At 37.1% G+C, this 20,063-nt stretch overlaps 2 protein-coding genes across 3 annotated transcripts in view; one reads left to right on the top strand and one right to left on the bottom strand.

Annotated features, from left to right (window-relative positions):
• Positions 1 to 12,320, bottom strand: part of pex14 (peroxisomal biogenesis factor 14) — a 70,865-nt gene extending 58,545 nt beyond the window's left edge. Inside the window, exons 1-2 of the mRNA XM_082144925.1 lie at positions 12,223 to 12,320; positions 4,370 to 4,414 (exon numbers count right to left, since the gene is read on the bottom strand). Of these exons, the coding sequence (XP_082001051.1) occupies positions 4,370 to 4,414; positions 12,223 to 12,258 (81 nt within the window). The 5' untranslated portion in view covers positions 12,259 to 12,320. The remainder of the gene's footprint in view (positions 1 to 4,369; positions 4,415 to 12,222) is intronic.
• Positions 12,321 to 12,548: 228 nt separating this feature from the next.
• Positions 12,549 to 19,210, top strand: dffa (DNA fragmentation factor, alpha polypeptide). Of its 2 annotated transcripts, none has more exons than XM_082144928.1 (6): positions 12,549 to 12,797; positions 13,704 to 13,862; positions 13,945 to 14,102; positions 14,233 to 14,422; positions 15,634 to 15,758; positions 17,718 to 19,210. In XM_082144928.1, exons 1-6 carry the CDS (start codon positions 12,704 to 12,706, stop codon positions 17,931 to 17,933), a joined length of 942 nt encoding a protein of 313 aa, XP_082001054.1. In that variant the 5' UTR covers positions 12,549 to 12,703; the 3' UTR covers positions 17,934 to 19,210. The 2 variants fall into 2 exon arrangements, with proteins under 2 accessions (XP_082001054.1, XP_082001055.1); XM_082144929.1 differs by having other exon boundaries at positions 12,551 to 12,797; positions 13,948 to 14,102.
• The last annotated feature ends 853 nt before the right edge of the window (positions 19,211 to 20,063 follow it).

Here is a 20,063-nt window from a genome sequence, read left to right on the forward strand (position 1 = left end):
CTGTTTGCATCATTGAATCATTATTTTTCAGTTTATCCCTGTGAAGCTGCTTTGAAACAATCTCTATCGTATAAAGCGCTTTATAAATAAAGGTGTCTTGACTACTTTTGATATGAAACAGTCTTGGCTTTCAAATTCTGTCAATTTTATTATGAAATTCAAACAATAAATGCCGCTTTGGCCACTCTGGAAAATATGTTCTACCAAAGTGTGCTGCTTCAATCAACCTAGCCAGATCCTCAAAGCAATCTCTCAGGAATGAGAGACCCCTCATTGGCCCGCTCATCGGCACCTAGTGACCATCATCCCCAACAATCATGAAATATCTCCGTGGCCTGTGCCCCCATGCCAACCATAACTCTCCTTTACTGCAGACAGCTCCAATAAAGGATTACAATTACAATTAAAGTAATGAGCAAAGGGGGGGAAAAAGGGAAAAGTCCAAGGATGGATCCCCAGGCAAATTAAATTGCAGCACAGTTTGAAAGTGAGCACAGAGTAAGTCTTTTGGGTTATTACTGGCTAACCACCCCTCATTCCCTCAATAATTAACTTTCAAGTTTCATAATCAGGAACTGCAGAATTGAAACAAAAGTGAAATGCTGTCCCAAAATGTCAACAGCGGCCCATGAACCATGAATATAAATGAGTGCTCCTGATAGTCACTGATACTTTCTGCTGTTGGTTTTCTTTTACACGAATCCCTGCGAGGTTGAAGCTCATTCTCAAAACCAACATTTGAGCAACAGATGTCTCCATGCCTAGGGCAAGAAAGGTGTACGATATAAAGAAAATAATGGTATAATTAAGACAGAGCGCGAAGTCTACGCAATGGTCAATGCCACAGGCTATAATGTCAACATTGGCATCTCGTCAGGCAGACCCCAATTCCTCAGCTTTGGGTATGCTGTGTCTTTTTTCCAGCGTGGTTGTGACAGCAGAGGGGCTCCGGAAATTCAGAGACTGCCGAGCCAAAACAGATCACTTCAAAGCGCCTTATTTAACGCTTGCTAAATTTTTCATCACAGTTGCTTAATATCCTGGGGAAGGGGAGCTTTTGAAGTTGCGGCGAGACCGGGATGTTCTTCTAACAACTTTCCTTTTTTTTTTCCTCCCCCCTCCTTTCACCTCCTCCCTCTGCTCCTGCATCCCTCGCTCTTTCCACAGGAGGCCAGTGATATTTGGGGCGCACAGTGGAGCCCCAGCGGGCAGAGAAGGGATGGGAGAGCATCCCATGGAGCCGGCAGTTACCATGCCAACACGCTGAGCGTTACAGTCACAGGCGGTAGATCGCAGAAGGGTACCGCAAAACACCACTGGAGGGAAAGATATTTAACCTTTCACACACCTTTGAGGCAGAAAGCCCACCACAGAAGACTAAAAGGCAAACAAGAGAGCCGACAAACATGGATTCTGTGAGTCAAACAGCACTGGTTCTCTGACAGCCTGAGGTGATATTTAACTCCACCAATCACGAATATGGTTCAATCTTTTACTGCTACATTTAAATTCAGATGTGTTATTCAAATGGGGATTTATAGGCATTCTGTGATGTAATAAATGCAAAGGCTGATTTGCCTATACTTTCAGGTATAGACTGAAGATAGAGAATGGGGAAAAAGACAAAGGAAAGGGAACATGAAAAGAAAGGAAAAGAGAAAAAGAAAAGATGAAAGAAATGACAGGGAAAAGGAGTGCGGAATGGAAATGCAAAAGGGAAGGGGGAAACAAAAAGGAAAAGAAAGAAAAGAAAATTTGAGAAAAGTAAGAGGAAAATGTAGAGGAAAAGAAAAAAATGGAAAAGGCAAAGAACAGAACAGAATATAAGAAAAGAGAGAAAAGGCAAATGTAAAGGGAAAAATGAGAGAAAAAGAAAGAGACATTAAAAGGGAAAAGAAAGGAAAGTGCAAAGGCAAAGAACAGAATAAAAAAGGAAAAGGAGAGGAAGGGGAAATGTAAAGGGAAAAAAGAGAAATAGAAAGAGAAATTAAAAGGGAAAAAAGAAAAGAAAAAGGAAAGAGCAGAATTTAAAGAAAAGGAAAAAGAGAGAAAAGGAAAATGTAAAGGGAAAAAGGAAAAGAAAAGGCAGAAGGAAATGAAAGTGTAAAAGGCATGTAAAGGAACACAAGGGTAAGGAGAAAGGAAATTAAAAAAGAAAAGACTAGGAAATGACACTGAAAGGGAAAAAAGGTAAATTTAAAGGGAATGAAAGTAAAAATGTACATGTAAAAAAGTTACAATTTAAAGACAACAACACAAAGGAAAAGGACAGAAATACGAGTAAAGGGAAGAAAATGAAAAGGAAAGTTAAATGAAAAAGAAAACCTGGAAAAAAGGAAAGGACCAAAAAGGAAAAGAAAAAGAACAGAAATGAAAGGAAATGAGAGGAAAGAAAAGTGAGTGGGCGGTAAAGAAAAAGAATAAATGAAGTACTGCGCAGTGCGTGTAGTGTGTGGTAGCGGGACAGGCCAGGAAGCACAACCCCTGGAGGCAAGAGCTCAACCCTGAGCACGACTGGTACTGGGTTTGAGTGACAGCGCAGGTCCAAACCTGTTCTGGCTCAGACTCCAGCCAGAGTCGCCTGCCACCGAGGAGCGAGGGCCGCCCATCCGGCGAGGTGAGTCAGAACCTGTTAACATGACTGGTGTCCCCAGCCTGACACCCCGGCACTCGCGCCCAGAGCCTCCCTCCAGCCCTGCCACTGCTCCCCTTCCGCTCATCCACATCAAATCCTTTCAGACACAGATTTCAATTATTCACCCCATCCAAATAATGCCTTGTGACATGAATTATCCAGAGCTGTAATAATCCACTTAACTGGGAAAGAGCAGCTCATCAAAAAGAGAAAAGCAGAGGAAAAAAAGGGAGACTTGTCAAGCAGTTAGAAAGCCAAGAAGCCTTAATAATCGGCATTTTTCCCCGCTGTTAAGGACAGTGCTTTGAGCATGGCTAGATATCATTCATAGCAGAAAATCACATCACACAAAACCGAACAATACACAGCCTAATTGTCCAATGATAGTAAATGTTCCATAGATAATCCAAGAACTTCCTAGTTTAAGAGCAATAAAAGAAAGAGAGCAGTTCCGCTGCTGAGAATCACACTATGGGGATTGGTGAGGATTACTCACATTCACAAAACTACCTACTAGTAAGTAATGCTCAAATGTTTTGGGGAAGGTTACTTTTTAAAAGTAATGCATTACAATATTGTGTTACTCCTCCAAAAAGTAACTAATTGTGATACTTAGTTACTTTTAATTAAATGAATGCGTTAAGTTACTTTGACGTTACTTTTTCTCACCTGTGCTGGGCTTTCTCGTTCGTATTTAAATACATTTTTGCCATATGTAAAGGCCCTTTGACATCAAAAGTGACGGCTGCTGGATTGCAGAAGAATAGGATACAGGATAAGTTAAACACACTTACTTCAGCAATAAAAACAAAACAAAATGAAACACAAATTTGATGTTTATCTAAAATCATTTTTGCTTATTAGTATGGTTGAATTGGATCACTGAAGGTCAGCAGCAACTGACTCACGATTTCTCTCAACATGAGGACAAGAGACGAGTCGGTCAATAAATGGGAAAAACAAAATACACTTATTTGAAAAAGTAAATCAGATATTTTGTTTTTAAAGTACTGCGTTACATTAACAGTCACCGTACTCAAAGTAATCTGAAGTAAACCTCCAACACTGATTACAGTCAATGACATCTTTGACATGCTGAGAATGACATTTTATCAAAGAAAAATCATGATCGTACACTACAATTCAAACATTTGGGGTCGGTAAGTTTCTTTTAAGAAACTTTTATTATTATGATCAATGTTAAAAGCAGTTGTGCTGCTGTGATACATTTTATATAATTTTTTGATGAATAGAAAGTTTAAAAAGAAGTTTGAAATGAAGTAGAAATCCTCAAATAAATGTCTTTTTCTGTCACTTTTGATCAATTTAAGGTGTCCTTGCTGAATAAAAGCATTTTCAAACTCCAATAAGACTAATTAAAGAGGTAAAATCTCTGTAAAATACAGCCTCAACTGGGTTAATGCTTCTATAACACAAAATAAATTTGATAAAAGACACCAACGACCAAGAAATATCGGCCTTGAATGTGGCTTGTCCAATCATATTCAGAGCAGGAACTATACATTCTCAAAATTAACCAATTAAACAGCAGGCAAGACAAACAAAAAAAGCAGTACAAAATATCGAACATTTCTGTTTTTTGTCCTCTTGCATTTTAGGCATATGGTAATAATAATAATGTAATGTAAAACAATTCTATAAAAAAAAAACATTTTCAACAAAACTCTATGTAGAGAATAATGAGTGTAGGTAAGCAGGACTTCTGAAACTCACCAGTGCTTCTCTTGGAGCCGTGTCTTCTCTGGCTGGAGCAGCATTCTGAAAGAAACAAGCCTTGTGTTACAGCGCCATCTAGTGGGAGAATTTATGACTACATGTGATTCTAGTACAGCACAATACACCTCTAACAGGAGGAAAACAAACATTCTGTGCAGCCATCTTTCATACTGTCAACATGATAAAAGGCCTTTAAATGGTAACACTATAATCATGAAAAATCCCTCACCAGAAATGTACAGTAATGTTCAAAAGTTTAGGGTCAGTAAGATTTTGCGTATTTAAAAAGAAGAAAATATTACATTTATTCAGCATTAAATTGATCAAAAGTGACAGTAACATATATAATGTTACAAAAGACGTCTACTTCAAATAAATGCTGATCTTTTGAAATGTCTATTCATCAAAAAAAATCCTGAAATTGTATCTATCATGATTTCCAATAAAAAAAATATGACCACTGAAAATGTGTTCAATTGACCAATTTACTCATGGAGCCGCATTAAGATCTCCATATCTCTGGGATTGTACAATATGGGGCCTTTAAAATGAAAATACCAAAATAAAAGTTTGATAAGAACCAGAATCTAAAAGGATATTAAGATATCTTTAATACCTATTGAATTACAGGCATGCAACTCCGTTGGCATATAATGCAACAAGGATTGCTAAAGTGAACAGATTTAATAAACCTACCAATTTCTGTGTAAAAATAAAATAATGCTGTCATGTCTCTAAAGTCATTTTTAGCACACCGTAATTTCAGCTCCAAATCTCAGGTAAAAATAGTCATTTTGACCCCCTTTACAAAATAGTGGATTACTCAATAAATATGCATCCATAACATCTAATATGTGGCTTTCTTCTTCACTTATGTATTTCTTTCACCAGACAAAAAAATGATCAAAATTAACATTTTTAGTCGGGGACCTCTGGTTGAGTTGACACGGAAGGACCCAGCTTTGCCAGCACAGGAATAAATTACATTTTAAAAATATTTACATTTTATTATTTAAATATTTTTTTAATAAAATAAATGTAGCCTTGGTTAGCAAAAGAGACTTCTTTCAAAAGAACAAAAAAAAAGGGTGAGGAAAAGGGCAGAAATGATAGGATACAGATAGGATCTACCAATCATAAATCTGAGAAGAATAATACATATTGTCCTTAAGGGTGTACTCACACTAGCCAGTTTGAACCGTGCCCGAGTGCGTTTGACCACCAAAGCGCGGTTCGTTTGACTAGTGTGAGTGCTCCGAACCGTGCCCGGGTGCGGCTCGATTAGCCGGCCCTGGCCCGCTTGGAAGAGGTGGGCCAGAGCACGGTTCAGTTGGACTCGGGCGCGGTTCGCATGCAGTGTGAGCGCTAACCGTGCTGGACTCCATTGTGTTCAGTGAGAGCGCCGCTCTTCCTGTTTATCCCGAAACCGTCGCACCATAATGAAGTAAGCGTGCTCCGGCACGAATGCTGAAACCCTATGTGAGTGCAGGCCAGAGGGGGAGTGGGGAGGGGGGACAATCGTACTCGGGCCCGGTTCATGGCAACCGTGCCTAGTGTGAGTACACCCTAAGATGTCCCTTCATTAAAACTTAATGATGCCTCTCTCTGTTAACCTGCAAGAGGTGAAACTCAAGTTTCACTAACCCTAATGTCTATATATTGCCATTCAGTTCTTGACAGACTATAGAGTTCACTGCATTACTGATTGCCATTAGACGCCATTAACATTCCTGCCTTTATCAACATCTGCAATTGAGCCAGGCCTGGCACTTTCTTTGTAGCAATCACAGTTTTATGTCTGATCAGTGGATGATACCATTGGTTAAATCCACTTTAGAGCACTAAGTAAGTCTGCAAAGTTCAAATTAGGATATTTAATTTAATAATTAATTAGCCATTCAGTTGACTCTTTTAAGCAAAACGTATTAGTCTCCCTAAAGCAATTTTGGGTCAGGTATACTGTATTAGGCTCAAGGACATAATGTAAACAGTTTTAACAGTTAAAAATGTTGGGGTCAGTAAGATTATTAATGTTTTTGAGAGAAGATGAATTTGTACCACTATGAAATATTATTACAATTTAAAAGAACTGTTTTCTATTTTAATATATTTCACTTTTTTCCTCCTCTAATTTCAGTGTCTTCAGTGCCACATAATCCTTCAGAATTATTTATTTATAAAGCACATTTAAAAACAACCATGGGTTGACCAAAGTGCTGTACATAAAATAAATTAAACATAAAATACAACTACATAACATATTTTAGACTAACAACATTTGTTCAAGGAAATAAGATCTAAGCATAGATTTAAAAACAAAAAGAGACGGTGCTGATCGGATGGCTACAGGGAGCTTGTTCCAGAGTGTTGGACCAGAAAGAGAAAAAGCTTGATCATCACAGTGTTTCAGTCTATTCAATATTCTATATCAATTCATTCTAATATGCTGATTTGCTGCTTAAGAGACATTTCTTATTATTTTTAGTTTATAATTGTTGTGCTGCTTAATGTGGAGAGTGTGGAAGTGTTTGTTTGTTTTCAGGATTTTTTTAAAGAATATTAAAAATTATTAATTTATTGACATTTTTCGATTAATTTAAAGTGGTAGGCAGAGTTTTTCATAAACACTTTTTCATCACATTTCGGTCTGAATGCAATGATAGGATTCCATACCTGGCTGTTAACATACACTCTGTTCACGTCATTTGCATGTTCCATGAGGTTAAGCAGACTTGTAGACAGACAGACACTGAGCACAGCAAACAAACAGCAGCCACCTTTTATAGTTCCTCCTGAACCAAAACAATGAGCTTATGCTGCGTTCACGTCATGTTGTAATTGCAAGATGGCACCCCTGACATTCTACTCAGAGCTCTTCACATCCTCAGACTCTATGGCAATTTCTGTCAACACTATCAATGCGATCTGCAGCAGTCAGGTGGTACAAAGACTTTAGATATACAAAGATCGTGCACTCATTTTACTTATGAATGGGAGAAAGTGCAACATGGAATATATGGCAGATTAAGTCCCGCCTTCTAAATATAAGAGCCAATCGCTGATTGATAAAGTTGTCACATCATTGCAGCTGCCGTTAGAATAGGCTTGTTTGAGATGCGCCCTGCCTCGCCTGAAATGTATGCGAGAGTAGGCGGCTGCAGTGAGGGGAGGAGTGAAAAAAATGCAGGCAAGCCGGACAGTTCTCTCTTCTCGCAGTGGATCTGTCTGCGAGATCAAAGATGGATATCGTGGGATTCACGCTCGTGCACAGTGTTGCTAATAAACTGGATGTAATTTAAGTTCTGTTGCTTTTATATGAAAATAAATATAATGAACAAGACACCCAAAGTACTTATTTAATTCCATTCCAAATACATGTTAATCAATAATTTTTTCTTTAATACAGACATATGTTTTTTTAAATAAAAATGACATTGCATAACCCTAGAGATCACACTGTCAGATAGTTTGGGAATATTCACACATAATTTATACACATAAAACATGATATCAGAGTTTTAAAATCAAACATTTTAAAAGAGAACAATACATCACGGTTGTTTAAACCAATGAGCATTAAAGGGGTCATATAATGGTACATGCACTTTTACAAGTTGATTGTACTGAAATGTGTGTTGGCAGTGCCTGTACACAACCATCATAAAATGATAAAAATCCATCCAGTTTTTTTTTTTTTTTTTTTTCTTATGTTTTTCCCCATCTCAAATCAAGCTGTTCGATTTTGTGACGTCACAAAATCGACGCCCCTCCCACGATGGTTGATTGACAGCAGCGTTTCAACACAGACCCGCCCTCGCTCGTGAGCCCGCGCGGACCGGCGCGTTCATTGTTGATAGCTGGAGCACTGAGTAGAATGGCGTCTAAGCGATTGTGGTGTTCTGTTCTTGGGTGTAATAACGAACACAGCAGTCATGTTGATGTTCCTAAATCCGTACAGCTGAAGACGCAATGGCTGAGTTTGTTTTCGAAGGGAAAATTTCCCACGATCAACGTCAATGCTTTCATGTTTGCGCGAATCATTTCACCAGACTGCTTTACAGACGAGGATCAGTAAAAAGCTGGTTATTTGCTAAGAAGCTGCTCCTGAAAAAAGGATCAGTACCAACTATTCATGTTCCTGCTGCACCTCCAGAAGAACTGAAGTGAGTGTAACGTTTTATTAACCTTTATATTAATCTTTATATTAATCTTTGCAAATCGCTAGCACGCTTCACGATGAATGCGGCTATTTTTACACTCAGGGTACATTACGGCATGTTTTCTATACGCCGTTATCAATATAATTCATAATCCCACGTTTATAATGAACGACGCGTTATGGTTATTGTGTTATTGTGTTACAAACGGTGTACGCACAGAACAGAGGGGCGGGGTGAGCAAAGCTCATTATCATTTAAAGACACATGCACTTAAACGGCGTGCTGAAAACAGAGCTGTTTTTGACCAGGTAAAATTAGTGTTTTCTTACAATACTAATGAGAATTTTTAATTAAAGTATATTACAAACTTTTAATTTAGACCCTAAAGAATCATATTAGCTTGTACAAAAATGACATTATATGACCCCTTTAAGCTGTGTCGTCAAGCAAGTCGTTTCCCATCGTGCTTTTGACCAGCGCAGTCAGTGGAGAGCAACTGCGCCCGACCGGCCCGACTGCAGAATCCGACACGTCCGCCTTGCACTCGCGAGAGATTTTTGTCATACGTCAGCATGACATCAGAGCAAGGCGGACCGCACTCGGACACATTTCTAACCGGAATGCATCTCGCGCTGATCACCGGTGATCGGTTCTGCGCAGATTTTGCTCATCTCAAACAAGCCTAATCTCCAGTTGCTACAGAAACAAGTCAGTGTTCTGAACATGCACTTAGGACTGCACAAGCGCATCTAGTAAAATACGCTTTTTAAACGCTATTTGAGCATAATAAACAACATTTATGGGGGCAGTCCATGTCAGATTTTGTTGCTGACTTGAAATATGTTATTTAATTGTGTTCTGCAAGATGTTTTTGAGATTTCAGGACTCCCTCATTCAGGTAGACAGGACTTGGTCTTGGATGCCCAAAATAGCTGCCCGGAGGCGTTGCAAATACGGCCACCGAGCGAACAGACTTTCCTTGAAAGGGACTATGGTACAAGTCGGAGCTCTCGAAGTTGTTTGCATTCATTATTATTGTAATGTTTTGTGCTTTGAGACATGAGGGAATTTAACGCCGTCTCTCGTGACACTTTGCAGACTCTGCTCTGGTCTGGCGATGTGCGTTCATGTTTGGAGGAGGAGTGGCTTTGGAGACGCTCTGAAGGGAGGGTGGGATCTTATGCTTTCAAAGCTAGCTCGCTATTGCTAGCCTCTAAACTGCACACCCTAGCTTTAACGCATCCTTTTTAAATAAAATGCATTCTTTCAAACAAGCAAAAAAATCTTACTGACCACAAAAGTGTACATCACTTTATTTTACCAGCATAAATATTTAACCTAGGGTAGGCTTACTAGGCTACTCAGTCTGCTGTGAATGTAGTAGACTGAGAACTGCAGACCCTCCAAAACCTGATTGTACTAAAGGCATTTCAATACTCCCAAAAACAGACAAATATCAGCACATACACTTAACTTCTTATTCAGGCTGGTTCACACTGTCAAACGGCAACACTTCAAATATTCTAAAGCTGGCAATAGATTTAGTATGTTAAGAATCATAACTGTAATTTTCACACTGCAAGAGGGTTAACACAATGACTGAGCAAAACTCACTCAGCAACCGTCATTAACTAGCCTAGTATTCAGAATACAGGCTAGGCGACGGCGTCCTGTATTACTCACAATCAATTAATTCAAAATAAGCATCTTAAACAGTCACAAAATTCACCTATATTTATATGCAATTATTTATTATGACAAACTTATGTTTACACCATAGTTTTTAATAGAGAAAATGGCATAAGAATAATCAACCAAGATTCATATCCTATTCTTAAATCTGAGACATTAAATGCATTACAACAGCATTTAGTTAAAGCGATAGACCTACTTCCCCCAAAAATGAAGAGTCTGCCATCATTTAAAAAAGACATGGAAATATGCAATAGAAATGAATGGTGGATGTCATTCTGCCTAACATCTCGTTTTGTGTCCTAGTGAAGAAATTCCTAAAGGTTTGGAACAACATGAAGGTTTGTAAATAATGACAGACTGTTCATTTTTGGGTGATGTATGCCTTTGTTGCTGATTTATATAGCACAGTTTAAAGGTTATAATTAATGCTTTACATATTTTACATAATTTAAAGGGATAAGACTCAAGTTTAAAATCATTTTAGAACATAAAGATGAATAAAAAAAAATAAAAAAAAATATTAATGGGTTAAAGTAATAAGATAGGCTATTAGAATAAAAGAATAATATACAATATATATATATTTTTTTTTTTTTAACTCTGACTTTATTATAAATTATATATCTAAAAATGATGTTTATACATTATTTAATGTTTTTCCAAATATTGACTGTCCTCCAATTATATTGTATCACCGCTGAATCTAAGATACCATCTCTCTGATTTACCTTTCTTTTACATTCAGGTCTGGCACATCAAGGTGGGTAAATTATGACAGATTGTTCATTTTTAGGTAAACAAACAATTTAATTTGTTGCTGAAACACTGCATTAATAAAGCTTTTACTTTAGCAGTAAACACAGAAAAAAACTTTTCAGAGACTAAGATAGATGAGCACAAGGAGGGATCCCGCATGTCAATTCGTCCCCCGCACTTTTTTTCAGGTTTTCATGTGACAATGTAAATCAATTCAAATTCAAAGAGATAATATATTCTATGCAAGACCGGACATTTTTTCTTATTCAAAACCAGGCAATGTAAGCATTATGAAGTGTTAACACTCTCATGTAATGCAAGTTTCATTCATACTGGAAGCCAGAGCGCGCTCTCTTACAGAAATTCCAGAATGGACTCATAGAAGTAATAACTTAAGACATTATAGGAAATCCTTATATAGACAAGGGCATCAAGCTATCGCTGTAGCTGAATAAAAAGCAGAAACATTTTGACTGATGAAACGTGAAGACAATAAACACACGATTACGACAATATGGTTTATGTGTTTTTTAAGCCATCTTTGGGAATTTTAATAACAATAATAATGCAGTGCTAACTGCCATAGCCTTTATTATAGTATAGAAAGTATGATCTGCCTTATTCTGTGATTTAAAAAAAAAAATTTTTTTTTTTTACATGGTATAAAATCCATGATGACTTAATGCACACTTGTTTGTAATACATTAAACCAATCATTAAATTGGCATTAGGAAAACATAGGGAAATATTTTAGAATACAAATGATAAGTTATTGTTCAGCAGTGTATTTGATTTCTTAGCCAATTAAAAGCAAGAAATAAAAGATGTCAATTTCTGGTTTTTAAAAAATGTTATGGTGAAATGATGGTTACGTCCCTGATGTGACCTGTGTCATGTTTTCAGGGTCAATGACCCCTGCCTGAACATAACAAATAATAGGTGATAACTGTCCCCAAGGTGCTTAATTTTAACAGATCCAGACACAAAGATCTGCCGTGAAATCTCCCGAATGCACTATTCTCTGTGGCCTGCACCTGTCACACACATCTGTCTAACTGCATGGGATGACAGTGAGCAGGACGCTAGCAAACCAGCTAAAACTTTTTCCTAAACAACATGGGACAGCCAGATTATGAGTATATCAATAATTAAAACGTGACAAATTGTGCGTTTACTATGCAGGTCCACGGCCGAACAAGCAAAATACAAGTTGCTAACTGGATAAATTTTATCAACTACCTGATTTTGCTGGTCAGGTTGGTCCGAGGATGCCATCTTCTCAGAGCTACTAGCCAGGAAGCTAACGAAGCTAACGGTTCAACTGTGCTCCATTGCTTTAGTCTGAACCATTGCCATTCTTCTCTCAATGGCTCTGGTCTGAACTAGTGATACGAAGTTCGAGTCTCACTGGTCAGTTCTTTTGAACAGTTCATTTCAAAGAACCAGTTCAAAGTGATGATTATTATACTGAGAGTTCAGTCCGGTTTTGGAAATCGGTTCAATTGACTCATTAAAAAGATTCTAATCAAAAGAACGATTCGTTCACATTACTATTCGATCAGCACGTTTCAAAACACGGAAGCAGAAATATGTCAAGCAGATGGTGAGAATATTAAGTGTAACGGGATTTATGAGTATTCCGACTCAAAAATAACACCCAAGAACAAAGTGTGAGGCACTGAAGATACTACATTATGCACTCTGAACTTTGACTATCATCATGACAGAATTAAAAGTATGTAAAGTGTGTAACATTAGCCGACAGAAGTGTTATGGGCTGGCTGTGACCTCTCTGGATCAACTCAAATTAAAAGGTGGGTTTGAAAATAAATGAGTTCGCTTCACCCTGAATTAAGGTGGAGGTTTATATGACTTATTTTAAGTACGCCGTTAGAAACTTTGCATACATGCAGAAATAAACAGAATTATATTAACTTTTAATTTAGGCAAATTTATTTATATAGCACGTTTTTGCATATTTTACAAGGCATTATTTAAAGAGAAATGTAAGAGAAAAGTTTTAAATAGCCTAATTTTAGAACATAAAGATCAATATAGACACATGAGAGTAATGTTTAATTAATGGGTTAAAGTATTAATAAGAAAAATAATAATGATCTAACTGATAATTAATTTAAATATAAATACTTTTAGAAAATATAAGGTTTTCGGAATCGATTCAAAATTGTTGAAGAGAGAATCTTTGTGCACAGGAGGATCGATTTTTTTTTCTCCCATCCCTAAAAATATTATTCATTATAAATACAGCTTAACTGAAACAAAAACGGGTGCTATGACTTGCTATCTTGTTAATAGTTCAGCCAAAATGCCATTAAAATTAATGTTACATTACATACATTCTTTAATGTTTTTCCCATTGATTTCTCTCCAAGTATTTTGCATCACCTCTAAATATGTTAAAGAGGTGTGAAGGCATTTGTTACAGCATGTTTTTAAAAAAAAATTTATCCAATAAGCCTATATGTATATCATTTCCTAACATAGCTCATTGTCTGTTAATTTCTATGATTTTTTTATTGAATTGTAATATTTCTAAAACAGAATACTGTTTTATTCAGTTTATACCCTTGACAATGTTTTTAATCAAGTTAACCCGAAGTTTAAAATGTTTATATATATATATATATATATATATATATATATATATATATATATATATATATAAATTGCATTTGACACATTCTCTTCATCTCTCACAGGGTGTGAGGCTCTAGGGTTTAGTCCCAGTGCATCAGTCTCAGTGGTGCTAGAAGAAGATGGGACCATCGTAGAAGATGAAGCTTACTTTCTGTGTCTGCCAGCAAATACAAAATTCATGCTGTTGCATGCTGATGAAATATGGATGCATACTCATCAAAGTGAGATATAGCCTATTCCAGGATATTTTTATGACTATTTGTTCAGCTCATCATTACTAATCTAAACTGATTATGATTTGTCTAGTTGATGGAGGCACAGCACAGCCTTGCAGAGAGTCTGCTAATATGGAGATAGATGGAAAGGACGCTGTTGATGGGTTTGAATCTTGGCGCAGTTTGGCAGAGCAGCTCAGACAGGACTTGGCCAGTATTATCCTTATGTCCGAGGCAAATTTACAGGTCTGCTTGATTTTGCCTTTTTACTTTGCCACATAAAGACCTCTATCCTTTACATGTATGGTTATAATGTGTAAATAGCCAATGTTTTACTGTGGTTTTCAGAGAATAAATGTTTAAAAATGTGTTACAGAGTTTGATTGAGGTGCCATGCTCAGATCTGGCTGCGGCGTTGAACTTCACACAGCAGAAAACCCAGGATCTACAGGACACGCTGCAGAGAATGCTGGACCGCAGGGAAGAAGAGAGACAGTCCAAAGAGTTACTGAGGCTCTATTTGAAAACCATGGAGCGAGAAGGGGCCTTGGACCCACAAGAAGAAAGTAGGAATATGTTTAAAGATACCATATATTATGATCATCAGATTTTGTTTTTGAGGTCTACTAGAATAGGTTTTCATGCTTAAATGTTCACAAATATAATTTTTCACATATTTTACATTAGCCGCTTTGACACCATCGGGCCAAACCGTTCTCATTGCATAACCATTCCATTCCGTGCTGATCCGGCCCAGCCGGTACAGATGTGGTTTCATTTTGCTCTGTGGGGCGGATAACGGCCGCTCTTTGGATTGTAATATAAATGCGTCAGTCTTTGCCTTGGTAATGCAAGGGTTTACAGACGGTATAAGATGGAAATAGTGACCACGTTATGGAGGATGATCGGATATTTCTTTTAATTTTATTATTAACTTGTGGTAACTTCACTCAAATAGCACGCTTGGACAGCTACAGAGAAACTGGAAGCCAGGCAACAGACAAGTGACCGATCCTGAGTGACAACGTCACTACATGCATTTTACCAGCATGGTTCAGGGAATTTTTCCGGGAATTTTCCGGGAAAGAACGGCTTGTAATAGTGACGCGCTGAACAAAGCTCAATGGGGAAATATAACAGGAACCGTTCCTTACCATTCGGCTTCAGTGGACGCGTGTTTCAGAAATGTCACACTCCTTACCATAACGCAAGTTTCAACACACTACTAACGCAACTCTACCAGGCCTCACCCCCTTTTTTATGTATGCCTTGGGCGGAAATTATTTAAATGAGGAATATTGTGACGTGTACGTTCTTGGAAGAAAACTCAAGACTACAATGGAGGTGTTTCAGGAAGTTCAGAAACAGTGCGCACAGATATAGAGAATAACTCCCTATGGAGTAGACTTTGTGCTTTGTAACTTTGCAGACATGTTTCATGCTCAAACAGCAACATTACACACTAAAGAAAGTAGAAAATGAAAAAAAAAAAAAAAAAAAAAAAGGTCCTCTTTAAAGCAAATATTATAGATACCAGCAATATATGAAAGATCCCCTGTGACACCATGTTATTTACTGTGTTGCTTTATCTCTGCTGCCACTAGATGGTGTCGCAGAGCTATTTCTAAATATTGTACCAGTTCATACAATTTCATTTCATCATTACTTGGTGGAATGAAGAAAAGTAGCAGCTTGGATGATCAACAGCTTATCTGTTTTTGTGACAGCCCTAATCTTTCCAGCGCTTTCGGGATGTTAACCACTGTCATTGCTGCAGGCGCTAAACTAGATGAGACAGATGGGGTGCAGGTGGAGGCCGCAGCAGGGTTCAACTCCACAACGCTAATGGTTCTGAGGGACAAAAAATACCCAGAGACCAGACTGTCCAATGAGGAGCTACAGGTATGATATCCAACCACAACAGTGTTGTAAGATGTCCCACAATTTCATAAAGTCTGCATGAAACAGAAGTTGCGATTAGTCTTTTTGTCACTATTGTGACATATCTGAGTGAAACGGGAATTGATTGGATGGTTGTGGTTTGCTATTGCTGTGATGTCATTTGAGTGACAGGTTGTCCCACCTCACGACAGTAAACACATCATCAGAGAAGAGATGTTTCTGCAAGAGGGAGGGGAAGTTATTTTGATTAAAGATTATGAGGGTACATTAATAAAAAATAATAATGTGCACAGACAAATCATTTAGAACAGGGGTTCTCAAACTTTTTGAGTGTGTGGACCACTATTTGTAATCAAGAATTTTCGCGGACCACCTCATAATACACATAATAAAATATGTCTACACACAGTCCTACCTGAATTAATCTGCACCTCTAAATAGGCTTACTAGCACTAAAACTATAACTGGTCATCACATCACAGGCTGTTAAAGGAAAGTTTACTGCACACAACGGCTGCCACATATTTAATTTATTTATTTAGGCTACTCAAGCGCCCAGGGCATAATCAGGTTCATTTGAACAACAGGCTTATTTCCATAGCAATGTAGTATGAAATCTATACAGTAATAAGAACACTGGAATATAGTCAACATTTCAAAACCTTTGGCGATTTTAGGGGGTTATTATTATTAATCTTCAGAGTTTTACAAGTCCTCAAAAAGTTTGTCCACTTAACCGCACATCTGCAAAACATTTCAGAAACGCGAGATCAAGAAACTGGAAATTAAATAATAACAGGCCTTATTCATTCCATTTATAAACATTTCGTTTCATATAAACTGCCTATGCCTAACTGTGCGTTCACACACCGGACGCGAATAGCGCGTCAAATTCAAAAAGGGATTATGTGAAATTCGCGCCTGCCGCGTCTAGTGATACGCTTGACCACTTTGTATCAATTCGCGCGTCAAGAGCTAAATTGACGCGCGTAAAAACAAAAGTTTGAAGCGAAATTTCGTCCGTTGTGAACGCACCATTAAAGGCTATGCGTGTGATGTGATAATGAGAACATATTTGCCTCTGCCCTTTTCTCTTCAGAGAACCTGTTGCTATCCACCGAACCAATGTTGTGGTTCTAACGGCACTGAACTTGAATGTCACGGCCGAACACCACTAGGCTATTTTAGTAATCACACAATAACTTGACAATTTAATTAAAATGTTATATCAATATAGGCCTACATATTCTTTTTACTTTTCTTTTTTTATGGGAATTTCCTGGTAAAATGAAGTTAAAAAAATATTATTTTATATTTTATTTAGCCTTTCCACGGACCACCTGCAGTACCCTCACGGACCACTAGTGGTCCGCGGACCACAGTTTGAGAATGGCTGATTTAGAATAAATACTCCAACATTCCATAAGAAATAAGAATTGTCAGTTTTGATTTCATGGTGATTTTAAGCAAAAAAAGTAAACATTATCATTTTTTATACTGTACACTAGAGAGTGAAAGGCATGAACACTGTTCACAACCCATTCTGCTTCTGTAATCTGAGTGTAACAGGATATTCAACTGAAATGAAATTGAAGGCAGGACTTGATTTTTCTTCATTGGGAATTGATTGAATTGTGAAAAGTAGGCTTTACATACCTTAGGGTCAATTTTGATGTCATGTTGACTTAAAAAAATAAATAAAAATAATTGTACTTTCAGTCATATATCAATAGGGGGCACTCACTCTTTTCAGTGGTATGAATGAACGTAAGACACAGGAGGAGTATATCTGCAAAAAGTTTAATTTAGAAAAAAAGTCTTTTTGAAAAAGAGAAATACCTATTAATTATATTAATTCATTCATATTAATAAAAAATAATTATGCTTTTGTGTGTTTGGTAAATTTAGATGACTAATTTGGTATTATGGTCTCATATATGGATGTATTTGTTTATGCAGATGGTGGTGAGGCAGGTAGTGGAGGTCATGATGGAGGTGTTGGGCTGGGACAGGGAAAGGACATCAGCGCTGGTCCAGGCATGTGAAAGTGAGCTCAGTAAACGCCTAAAGCGAGTTCAAGCCCTGCAATCCATCAGCGCTCAAAACCAGTCCACTTCACCACCACAAGCTGAGAGAGAGACCCGAGCTAAACGCAGCAAAAAACACACGCACTGACAATATACAACACATTTATTCCAGTCTATATTCTTGGACTACTTCATTACATTTCATGTAAAACAATAAGCCATTTTTTAGATACTGATTATTTTGATAAATGGAAATGCCAAAGCCGCTTTTTTTTTCTTTTCTTTTTTTACAACATGTTTCTTATACATTAGCTTTAATTTAAGCCACCACCAGTCATTCAGGAGGTTGTTTGGTGATAACAATCTTATACTGTGATTTACAAGTTAATTGGTGAAAAAAAAAATAAAGCAAGTACACAATTTATTGAAAATCTAATGTTAATAATTATTTCAAAAGGGAGTTAAATTCATTATTGATTGCTCCAAATACAACATGTCCAATCTTAATTTCATCACCTGTAATACATGCTGGCAGACATGACATTTTAATACCTAATAGAAACATTTAATGCTGCTTTATGATATTGCTCAGTGAAGGAATATATTACAGTGGTATTGCAAGGTTCACTAAATGTGTCAAATTGAAAATGTTAGCAATTAAGCCCATGGGGTGCATATTTTGTTGTGGTACTGTTCACAACACTCCTTGCAACGTCAAATGATGTCAGATATTCTTATTAGACTTATAAAAATATTTTGACATTTAGTTTTGGGCATGAATATAAATTGTATTATAGAGTTCCATAATGATTAAAAAAATATTTCAGCTTGTCAGAGAGCATTGAGAATGGTAATGCATGTAGATAAAATTTCCATTTGATAAACTAATGAAGAGACTTGCTAGTCTGTTCCTATTCACCAAGAATGTCTTGTTAAAAGCATCTTTTTCCGTGCGGATGTAGTCCTACCTTGCGTTGTAATGAGCATATGTAAGCTTTGATTGGTGTTGGGCGGGGTTGTGAAGCCATTTGGACAGTCTTGTGCTGTTTTGTGGCTGTGATGTTGTACTTTTGATTTGAATTTTTGAATTCTGACCATTGTTAGACTATATGCTTGTGATCAGAATATCAATTCAACAGAGATATAGAGATGTTACTGAGGAATTCATTAGACTGGTCTGTATGCAGACACCAAGTCTACTGTTCTAGTCTTGAAACCCTTAACAGATTATTTCCTCAGTAATCAGAATAAAGACAAGACTGTTGCAAAGTCATGTCTTTATTCTGATCATTTTTACCTTATATATTTGACAAGCTTCCTATTTGTGTGGTAATTATAATGGTAAGTCTTCATCTGTTGGTCTTTATAATGTGCACATGATGTATTAGAAAATAAGCAGCCAGATTAAATGCTCTTTTTAAGGAAGCTTTTTATTAGCTGCCTCTGATTGTCGGTATAATGTCAGTGTGCCGGATCAATGCGTGACACTTCGCCCACCCTGCCCTCACATCACTGAACACTGACCACCTGAAGCAAGCAAATCAACTGTGAATTATGTACTATCTACCAGACAAGCGTGACCACAGCTTCAACTGGGGTCTGTTGTTGCATGATGGATTGGCTGTGTCATGCAGGGCACAACCACAGTGCATTGATCATTCACTGAATCCTGCTAGCATACTGAGATGAACAGGCTGAAGAATATGTTGAGTCTAGAAAAAGCAAGATGAGACTACAGTACAGAATGAGTTGAAGTAAGAAAAAAAAAAAAATTATATATATGTATGTATTTAACCCTATAAAGCCTACTGTATCATATTTGATACATGAATTACTGAGTATTTCATGATTTTTATAAACATAATAACTTTATTTTTCTTAAACATAAGAATTCATTTCAGTTTACATTTAATCATTTAGCAGACACTTATCCAAAGAGATTTACAAATGAGGAGAATAATTGAAGCAACCAAACCAACAATAGGGAAACAAAATGAACAGTCCCAGTTAGTCTAGCATATAGCCTATAGTAGCCAGTTTATATATATAGAAGAGTGTTATTTATATTTTAAGATGATACATGCATATTTGAACATCTCACAATCATCGTTGTATTGCACATTTTGCCCCCACAATTAAAACTAGAGCTTTGACTTTATAAGTAGCCTAGCTTAGTCTGTTATAGTATACACTGTATAGAAATATAATTGATTTACATTACAAGCTATCAAAATTCCGTCATAATTTTTGTCCATATAAAGAATATCTGCAACAAATG

The sequence above is a fragment of the Leuciscus leuciscus genome, assembly GCF_965113295.1.
Source record: "Leuciscus leuciscus genome assembly, chromosome: 18".
Lineage (NCBI taxonomy): Eukaryota > Metazoa > Chordata > Actinopteri > Cypriniformes > Leuciscidae > Leuciscus > Leuciscus leuciscus.

Bases quoted from the DNA above. Each gene is read 5' to 3' on its own strand.
- dffa (XM_082144928.1), top strand. From the start codon at position 12,704: ATGACAGAATTAAAAGTATGTAAAGTGTGTAACATTAGCCGACAGAAG. The intron at 13,863-13,944 runs GTGAGATATAGC...TTATGATTTGTC, and splicing joins ATGGATGCATACTCATCAAA to TAGTTGATGGAGGCACAGCA. The intron at 14,423-15,633 runs GTAGGAATATGT...TCATTGCTGCAG, and splicing joins CTTGGACCCACAAGAAGAAA to GCGCTAAACTAGATGAGACA.